The following is a 10,719-nucleotide window of genomic DNA, read 5'->3' on the forward strand; positions in this document are numbered from 1 at the left end:
ACAGACACATTATCTCACCCCCTCACAGGTACAAGAGGACATTCTTTGGCTTTACGGGGCATTCTTGCAGATTTGTGCTGCTTCGAGGGTTGAAAGACAATGACATCACCCACTGTCATCCATCCAGCCACCCACACACAGTTGTCATCTCTGTGTGAACATGACTCCGTGGGTTTGAGGGGCCCGCTCAATCCTCCATGTCTACTATGTCTGACTCTATGTCTCCAGTTCAGGCCAACCACATCAAAACCGAAAGCCCCAAATGACTTTCGTCTACTGAACACCAATCATATCTGACCATGTCGGCCCACATAAACCCAAACAAGTACAGACTTCAGTTTCTCGGTTTGCTATGACACGGTATAAAAACTACCTTAAATAAGTACCTTAAGAGATTTTTACCACAGAAAACAATTTCATTCATACCTCAGTTGAAATACAGCTTTACAGCTATATACAGTAGTCAACATTTGAAGTGGATCAAAAGTTGTCCTAAAACCAAAACAATACCCGTTCTTGTCTTTTGTTCCACTTCAAATGTTAACTACTGTATATATATATATATATATATATATATATACACATACAGTCAAGCCGAAATGATTCATAGCCCTTGCAAATTCTAACTTAAAGTTACATTTATTTAACCAGCAAGTTTTTTTGTTGTTTTTTTACCGGAAATGACAGGCTTCTCCCAAAAGATAATAAGACGATGTACAAGAGGCATCATTGTGGAAAAACATATTTCTCAGCTTTTATTTACATTTGAACAAAAAGGGGCATGTCCAAAATTATTCATACCCTTTGCAAACTGTCACAGTCTGTGGGAAAATCCAAAGTTCTATACCATTCCAAATAGTCCAAGCTGTTCTAAAGCATCCTAATTACCATGATTCATTTGGAACAGCTGTTTTAATCAACTCAACAGGTGAAAAACAGAAGCTCTCTGCTGTTGGTTTGTGGACAGTCATGGCTAAGACAAAGGAGATGACTGAGGACCTGCGGCTGCGCATTGTGGCTATTCACAAGTCAGGTAAGGGCTATAAGACCATATCTATATGCTTTGAAGTTCCAGTGGCTACAGTGCAAAGTATTATTAAAAAATACAAGACGTTCCGCACTGTCAGAAAAATCCCAGAGGACGTGGTCGGAAGCCAAAAGTGACACCTGTGCTGGCCAGGAGGATAGTGAGAGAGATAAAAAAAGAATCCAATGATCACCACCAACGCCATCCTGATGAATCTGGGCTCTGCTGGTGGCAACATCTTAAGGCAGACAGTCCAACGGACACTGCACACCACTGGATTCCACGGACGCAGAGCAATGAGGACACCACTTCTCCAGATAAGGCACACAAAAGCCCGCTTGGCCTTTGCAAATGCTCATCTGGACAAAGAATAAGACTTCTGGTCTTCTGTTTTATGGTCAGATGAAACAAAAATTTAATTGTTTGGCCACAATGATGTAGCCTTCATTTGGCGTAAAAAATGAGAAGCCTCAACCCCAAGAACACCATCCCCACTGTCAAACATGGTGGTGGGAACCTAATGTTTTGGGGTGGTTTTTCAGCCGGTGGACCAGGGAACCTAATCACAGTAAACAGCACCATGAAAAAAGAGCAATACCTCAAAATTCTCAACAACAACATCAGGCAGTCTGCAGAGAAACTTGGCCTTGGGCACCAGTGGACATTTCAGCACAACAATGACCCAAAACACACAGCAAAAGTGGTGAAGAAATGGTTAGCAGACAAAAACATTAATGTTTTGCAGTTGCCCAGCCAGAGTCCTGACTTAAATCCAATTGAGAATCTGTGGAGGGAGTTAAAGATCAGGGTGAACCTGAAAGAGTTAGAGCTCATCGCTAAAGGTGAATGAGCAAAAATACCAGTGGAGACATGCAAAAAGCTGGTCAGCAATTATAGGAAGTGTTTGATTGCTGTAATAGCCAATACAAGCTTTTTTTATTGATTATTGAGAAGGGTATGAATAATTTTGGACATGCCACTTTTTGTTCAAATGTAAATAAAACCTGAGAAATATTTTTTTCCACAATGATGCCTCTTGTACATCGTCTTATTATCTTTTGGGAGAAGCCTGTGTTATTTCCAGTGAAGAAAAAAAACTTGCTGGTTGAATAAAAGTATGCCAGGAGTATGAATAATTTCGGGCTTGACTGCATGTATATATATATATATATATATATATATATATATATATATATATATATAAATATTAGGGGTGGGCATATATAAATTTTTTTAATCTAGATTAATCTAGATTAAATCTTGGAATTAATCTAGATTGATCTAGATTAAAATGGCTAATTTGAATTCTGCTTAAGGCATTCAGAATATGTGTGCTACCCAAATAATGACTAAAAGTAAGTCTTCGAGAACGGGCCAGGTGGCGCATTAGACCAGTTGCTCATCTCCTGTTTCCAAAATGCATCACAAACTGCTTGACAATTGCATTTACAACATAATTACCTATACAAACTTGTGTAACCAAGTACTTCTGCGCAAAAAGCTGCACGACGTGCGCGTTGCCGTTAAATACACAGACGCGCACGGGCATGGATTTCTGCGTGCATAGTCTTCCATTAAACTGCGTTGCTTTTCAATGTCAACTGTGTTGCTGCGTCAATTCAGTTGTTGCATATAGTTTAATGTCTTTATTTCGGGATTATCAAAGTAAATTATAACTCAAACTTGAGATTTCACTGGGGCACGTGCCCCAGCAAAAAGGGTCTAGCAACGCACGCACCTGCCCTGAAGCGGCTTCATAACTGCATCCATGTTTGCACGTCTCATTTAATGTGGTAATTTCACAGAAGTTGAAGACTCGTTCTCGCCCCCTACAGTGCAATTCGACTAGGTATTCGTCATCCGCGCTAAAACATCAAGGTGAAAGTCATCATATCTTGCGTAGTTTAGACCCAGCTCCCAACCCAACTTTGAGAATAGATTAACGGCGATATTTTTTTTTATCGCCCGATAAGAGTCTCACATTAACGCAGCACGTTAACGTCGATAACGGCCCACCACTAATACATATATACATACTTCATTTATGAAAGAATGGGAATGTCAACTGAAAGCTTTCTCCAGTTATTATAGACCTTGTGGATTTGTATAGATAATTCTACCACATCCCTTTCATTTATCCTTGCATATACATGTCATGCAAAAGTTACCAAGTTCACAGAGTTTAAATGGCCATGACATGAGATGAAAGATTGAATATAAAAAATTTTACTTTTTAGACTGCAGTATGGAGCCCCACACATGACATGTGGAAGAAAAATAGATATTTTGGCAAAAAAAAAATTAAAAATTATTTTAATTGTGCCACGATTTAGCTAAAACAAGGGACAGTGTTGGGTAGATTACTTACAAATTTTAGTCTGTTACTGATCTGTGACAGATTACAAAATGAAAGGCTACTAATTTTAGGTAATGTATTCTGACTACTTTTTAGATTACTTTTGGATTACGTATTATCTAATTATTACACTTAAATGTATCATATTGATATAAAAATAAGGCTAAGAGAAAATATATTCCATTATTTGAAATCAACATCATAAAGTGCATTAAACACATTACACCAGGGTTTCCCAAACTGGGCTAAATGTAAAAACTGCAGCGGGTTTGTAAATTGATTTATGACGGAAGAGCTCAAAACAAGCTAAAACGGCATGTTTGTGATTGCGTTTTTACGTCATATTCATTTTTGTTCATACAAATCCGAACTGCGGTTACACGTACAAAACCAATGTCACATAAAACGTACCATATATGCGTTCATCTGTTCCAGGGAAAATCCTTTTAGCGCAACTCAGCGGATATTTTACATTGAGTTTGTGACAAAACGTACGTGGTGGTATGTATTTTTACATCTTGCAAAAAAGATCCCACAGGTATGTTTTTGTGTCGAGATCAGGTTGAATTTACCACCATTGTGTGAATAATATATAATCATGTAATCCATAAAAAGTAACTGTTATCTGATTGAGCATTTTAAAATGTAATCTGATTACATAATCCAAATTACATGTAATCCGTTGCCACCCAGAACTGACAAGGGAACAATTTAGTGCAATAATAACTAAAATGAGGATATGAATTAGTACAGTGAGGCCACAACTTAATTAAAACAAGGGAACAAATTAACAAGTTTGTTTTTCATTCCTAGCATGTCATGTGTTGGGAATAAGCATTTTAGTGGCCACAGATGTTGTAGATAAAGTATGCAGCAGATACTGTCGATCTTAAGTTGCATTGAGCCTGGAATATTCCTTTAAGCATGCCCTCCCCCCTACAGCTAGCTTCCCCCACCAAAATCCCACAGCTTCGAGCCTCCAAATCAGCAGAGGAAGTGCATCGTTACTCTAGCAAGACTGGTTGGCGTCAGCGCAGGTCACAAGGGCTTTGTGGATTCAGCTTCCGAGAGAAAGGGTGAGCTGCGGAGGAGGTCTACAAAACCTAAAACCTCAAGACTCTGGCCACATTCGGAGCACAGATTGCTGGCATTTCCCACATTTATTAAATTTCCCCTCGGGGAGGCGTATCTATCTATTTGACAGATTGAGGTTCTGGAGCTAAGAGCTGGATCCACTGGTCTTAATGGTGCAGACTGGCCCTCTAAGTCTTCTGCCTCCCTTTTGGTCTTTTTTCCACCTGCAGTGTCTCAGACGTGAACATTTGTTGGCCATGTGTCAGCTAAACTGGGTTAGTGTTGTATTAGCGTTAGGCTAAGCAGAAAAAGTGCGTGCAGGTGTTCTGACCATCACTCAAAATATCTGACTGCGTCTAGACGCAGACGCTATATATTTATTGCAGCATTTCTATTCAGAGTAAGTTCATGCATTCAAGGAATAATTCACATTTGTGACCCTGGACCACAAAACCAGTCTTAAGTAGCACGGGTATGTTTGTAACAATAGCCAAAGATACATTGTATGGGTCAAAATGATTGATTTTTCTTTTTCGCCAAAAATCACTGGGATGTTAAATAAAGATCATGTTCCATGAACCTATTTTGTAAATTTCCTACCATAAATATATCAAAACTTATTTTTTGATTATTAATATGCATTGCTAAGAACTTCATTTGGACAACTTTTGAAGGCGATTTTCTCAATATTTGGGTTTTTTTTGCACCCTCAGATTCCAGATTTTTTTAATAATTGTATCTCGGCCGAATCTTGTCCTATCCTAACAAACCATCCATCAATGGAAAGCTTATTTATTGTGTACTCATTATTTAATCAACATTTGATGTTAAACAAAATTTCTGTCCGAAATTTTCACACGTTAAAGAATAAATACGACCCTAATCACATTTACACACTGCCTCCAAAACTTTCGTCCATCATAAAAAAAAGTTTGGATCAGGTTCGATTTTCTGTGTTTTTGCATATGTAACAAGCATTTTAATAGGCAAGGATGACAAAGTAAAAAACTTTCATTTCAGACTCGTGCACACTGCAAAAAATGCTTTTCTTACTTAGATTTTTGTCTTGTTTCCAGCCAAAATTTCTAAAAATTCTTAAATCAAGAAGTATTTTCTAGACGAGTAACAATTATTGTCTTGTTTTCCAAAAAAACAAGTGCATTTTGGCTTGAAACAAGCAATGGGGTAAGAAAAATAATCTTGTTTTCCGTTTAAAATAATAAAAAAAAATTTTTTTTGCTAACCCCATTAGCAGATTATTTAGCTTGTTTTAAGCAAAAACTCTTTTTTCTGAAAACAAGAAGTTTTACTTGTCTAGAAAATCGTTCTTGGTTTAAAAACTTTAAGATATTTTGGATGGAAACAAGACTAAAAATCTAAATAAGAAAAGCATTTTTTGCAACGCAATGACCTTAAGACTACTAATTACTTACAATAAATGTAAATGAAAATGCATACAGAATATTAATTTATGGGTGAACTATTCCTACACACCCTACCTTTATAAAAACACAATTGAGACACTTTTCTGTTTAACAAAGAACATAAATTACTTTATTGAAAAAAACAAGTGGAAATACACTAAAACACATCTTTGCACAAAAAAGATTGCATAGCGTTTGGTTTGTGTTATACGTTCCAACATATAGACAATATGTGGACAGGCAGCTTCATATATCACTGTGGCTTTGGAAAAAATTACAGTCGAAGATGACCGAATGATACAGGCTACTCTTAAAAATAAAGGTGCTTCAAAAGGTTCTTCACAGCGATGTCATAGAAGAACATTTTTGGTTCCACAAAGAACCATTCAGTCAAAGGTTCTTTACCTTTTTATAATCTGAAGAAAGGTTGTTCAAATTTTAAAAGTTCTTTATGGAACCATTTAGACATAAAAAGGTTCTTCTACGGCATCGGGAAGCACCTTTATTTTTTGAAGAGTGTACATGGAAGACCGTTCTTGCATTCCCTTTAGTTGGGAGTAAACTTTGTACATAAACAAGATCTAAAACCAATGACCTTCCTTTTGTCTTTTTGACACCTTATTCAGTCTTTAAGAAAATAAAACATTCAGGAGATGCCGAATGACGTGATATCACGATTACACAGCCAAATTCCAAAGCCTAATTGAACTTCTTATTAAAACAGGTCTTTGGTGTGCTTTTCAGCCATCGGTCTAGAGATAGAGCCGATGCATTTGTCGACAGGCCTGCGCTGCAACAGCTGTCTCAATACATCCCTGCACGTCCGTGGAGATCTTGGTGAGAGATGACCTCTCACCACACACGCTTTATAGCAGCTGCCCCCTCGCCGTCCCGGACCAGCCGGCACCGAGGTGCATCTTGGGAATCCACCGAGAGCCAGTCTGAGGGCCCTTTTCCCACAGCAAAAATCTGCAGTCTACATTTAACGTGTGAATGCATATAGAAAAACAACATCTCTTCTTTGGCTTGTGAAAGCAAAGATAAGGCACATTGTGCTTTAAAAAAACAGTATGAGTACATGCTCTACGAGTCCAAAGATTCACGTATGGCTCAAAGCAGCTGTCTTGTCCTCTATGCAGATGGACAGCAGCTGGAGAGAGTGTGTTTGTGCAGGAGGGACATTCGGCTGAAGGTGCGAGAGCACGTTCCACACTGGTACTTCTTCACTTCGGAGTGGGTCTGCAGGTGAGCTCGGAGGTTTGAGCGGTCAGCGAATGCACGGTTACAGTGGGTGCACGAGAAGGGACGTTCACCTTAAAACAAGAAATGAAGTATTTTTTTAGTATACACACATATGTAACCTCTACAAGTTTCTTCAATAGATTCTGCAAGAAAAGCTGAACCTATAAAACTCGTGCCACTCTGATAGCTTTTCATTGTGTGCTTGGGTTTAGCTAGGTGTTTGCTTAAAAAAGCCTATCCCTAATTTTCTATAATATACAGTCAAGCCAAAAATTATTCAGACATCAAATATAATATCAGATTCATGACACTATAATTCATTTACGTAAGTGAGGATAGCAAAATAAAGTAAGCTGTGACATATTATACCCAAGAATTCTTCGTACACTCTTGAAAATAAAGGTGCTTTAAAAGGTTCTTAACAGCAATGCCATGGAAGAACCATTTTTGGTTCCACAAAGAACCATTCAGTAAAAGGGTCTTTAAAGAACCATCTCTATATCACCTTTATATAATCTGAAGAACCTTCTTTTGCCACAAAGAACCTTTTGTAAAACAGGAAGGTTCTTCAGATGTTAAAGGTTCTTTATAAAACCTTTCAGACAAAAGGGGTTCTTCTAGCATCGTGAAGCACCTTTATTTTTAAGAGTGTACAGTGGACTACCAGTAAAGCTAATAAAATTTGGGACCAAAAATTATTCAGACACTTTGACCTGACCATGTTTTGTTGCATACCTTTCTATCAAAGTTATCTGACATTATCAAGATGAATTTGTTCTGACGCAGTTTAACTCTTGAGTACTTGTTATATTTTATTACCATTTTCCAAACTATAGCGAATAAACTGCGATAATGTGAGAAATGTTGAAGGTGTCTAAATACATTTTGATTTGACTGTACTTGTCTCTAGACTTTTTGGGAGCCCTTTATGCAGATATTCAAGATTTTACTCATTAGCCCCTACTAAATTATGCACCAGCCAAGCAACTACCATTGACAATAATTATAATGTTATTTATATAGTTGTCTTGCAAAAGTAATAGCCCATTCTTCTCAATAAGCTTCACAATTTGAAGCATGTTAATGAGATTTATTATGACACAAACGGTGCAGGATGAGTTCTATACTTAAGCTTATCACTTCAAAGTTGGCTTAGCATGCACCACTAACAACCTCAATGCTTTAGTTCACTCACCAGTATGTGTGCGAATGTGTCCTCGCAGTAACCAGGGTCTGGAGAAGGCCTTTCCACAGGTGGTGCACACACAGGGGAGTGTGTGTGAGCGGATGTGCATCTTGAGCGCACCCAGACTGTTGTACTCTTTGGGACAGTGCTTGCAGTGAAAGGCCGCTTTGGCGGTTGTGCTGGTGGTTCCTGTAGCGGTTATGACGGTCTGTGGGCTGGCGGTGCAGTGCGTGAGCTGATGGCGAGAAAGCGCGGCCGGGCTGCTGCAGCTCTTCCCACAGTGGGCGCACTGGAAGCGGTCGGTGGGGTCTGGGCTGGGAGGGTCGGATGTACGGCAGTCGTCTTCCTCTCCGCTGGAGCTGGAGCTGGACTGAGAGCTCAGATCCAGAGGCCCAGGAGGAGAGGGGATGCTGGGTGACACTGGGGTGAAGGTAAGGGGTAAGGCACTGGTGGTCCAAACAAGCATGGAGGGATAGGTGGGCAAGACAGAATCGCCTTCTCTGGTGGGGAAGTCATCCAGAGCGAAGCATTGTGGGACGACTGCATAGCGTTGATCTGGGGAGGAGAAAAGATGCATGTTTAGATGCAATGCAATGCAAAAAATGCTTTTCTTGCTTAGATTCTTTGTCTTGTTTCCAGACGAAATATCTAAAAATCCTCAAATCAAGAAGGACTTTCTAGACAAGAATAACCAAGTCAAAATGAAGTGTGTTTTTGTTTGAAACAAGCTAAATAATCTGCCAATGGGTTGAGAAAAATAATCTTGTTTTCTGTTTGAAATAAGATTTTTTTTTTTTTTTTTGCTTATGCCATTGGCAGATTATTTTGCTTGTTCTAAGCAAAAACTCATGTCATTTTGACTTGTTTTTTTCTGAAAACAAGAAAATAATTGTCCTTGTCTAGAAAATCCTTCTTGATTTAAGAATTTTTAGATATTTTGACTGGAAACAAGACAAAATCTAAGCTAGAGTGTGGACTACATGAAATGGTTCAGCTTGTTTGAGGTAATGCTTTTAGGTATTTATATCTTCCAGTTTATTAAAAACACACTTTATTTGGTTAGTAACTACTGAATATCTACTCCAAACTCCATGAGTATGCTCAGACATACAGCTGATGTATTTTATGTGCAGAGGCCATTGTGAAAAAGTAAAAAAATGTCACTATGATTTTAAAATCAACTTGAGTATTGATAAAACACAAAAAAATAAACGGCACTGGATGTTATGGCAACTTTTGAGTTTTTTGCCCACTAAATTTGCTCACTAATCTGTTTTAATTTACATACTTATATTGTATAGTAACAAACATGAACAAATATCTCTTAAATGCTCTCACCAGTTTGACTCTCCAGTTCACTGTAGTTTGGCTTCTTGTTGGAGAAATACTTCTTGACAAGAAATGAACGTGGCATTTTATAATAATCCTCCCGAAACTTCAGCGAAAGTTTTAGATGAAGTCTAGACTGAATCTCTGGAAAAGCTGCAGCGCGAATCCTTTCAAAATCAGTGTCTGCTTCTGATATCCTGTAATCTTTGAGCTCAACAGGGGCGGAAAAGTTTCTGATAGTCGCACATGAACTACTGCCATTCAGCCCACACGGGTCTCTTCATATGAGGCTGGGCTGAGTAAGGGGGCGGGGCTCGATCGCTAACCACGCCCCTTGGAACACCCACTGGCTGGCCCCGCCTCCTGAAGGTGCCCGCTGGGAAACCACCGCAGCATCCAGTTTGTATTCTCTATAGTTGATTTATATTCATAAAATTTTCATTTAATTACACTGACTGAGCAGATCTGGATGAGCTGCTGTAAAACAACAGATGAATTGAATTTGTAGCAATAGCCAAAATACACTGTATGGGTCAAAATGATTGATTTTTATGCCAAAAAATCATTAGGATGTAAAGTAAAGATCATGTTCCATGAATATATTTAGTAAATTTTCTACCGTAAATATATCAAAACATAATTTTATAAATTGATTAGTAATATGCATTGCAAAAAATCTTATTTTGTACAACTTTAAAGGCGTTTTTCTCCAAGTCTAGATTTTTTTTGCACCCTCAGATTCCAGATTTTCAAAGATTTTCATAGTTGCCTCTCATTCAAATATTGTCCTATCAAACCCTAACAAACCACATCAATGGAAGGTTTATGTATTTTGCTTTCAGATAATGTATAAATCTCAAATTTAAAAAATTGACCCTTATGACTGCTTTTGTGGCCTTGGGTCACATATGTAAAACTGATTGTTGAACATTTGAATTTAATTGTTTATTAATTACTTTATGCCCAATGCAGGTGGTTGAATTTCAGTTTAAAGACACAAAAATAAACTGAATTAAATGTATAAAATAAATTAAATATAGCCGAAAGTTGTCAAAATTAAAACAAAACGATGAATGAAACG

At 38.1% G+C, this 10,719-nt stretch overlaps 1 protein-coding gene across 1 annotated transcript; it reads right to left on the reverse strand.

Annotated features, from left to right (window-relative positions):
* Positions 1–5,995: 5,995 nt before the first annotated feature.
* snai1b (snail family zinc finger 1b) lies at positions 5,996–9,870 on the reverse strand. Its single transcript, XM_073823618.1, has 3 exons — positions 9,648–9,870; positions 8,319–8,864; positions 5,996–7,194 (listed from the first exon to the last, which is right to left on the reverse strand). The coding sequence occupies exons 1-3, from the start codon at positions 9,721–9,723 to the stop codon at positions 7,013–7,015; spliced, it is 804 nt and encodes a 267-aa protein (XP_073679719.1). The 5' UTR covers positions 9,724–9,870; the 3' UTR covers positions 5,996–7,012.
* Between the last annotated feature and the right edge of the window lie 849 nt (positions 9,871–10,719).

Source organism: Garra rufa, chromosome 18 (genome assembly GCF_049309525.1).
Source record: "Garra rufa chromosome 18, GarRuf1.0, whole genome shotgun sequence".
In the NCBI taxonomy this organism is placed as follows: Eukaryota; Metazoa; Chordata; class Actinopteri; order Cypriniformes; family Cyprinidae; genus Garra; species Garra rufa.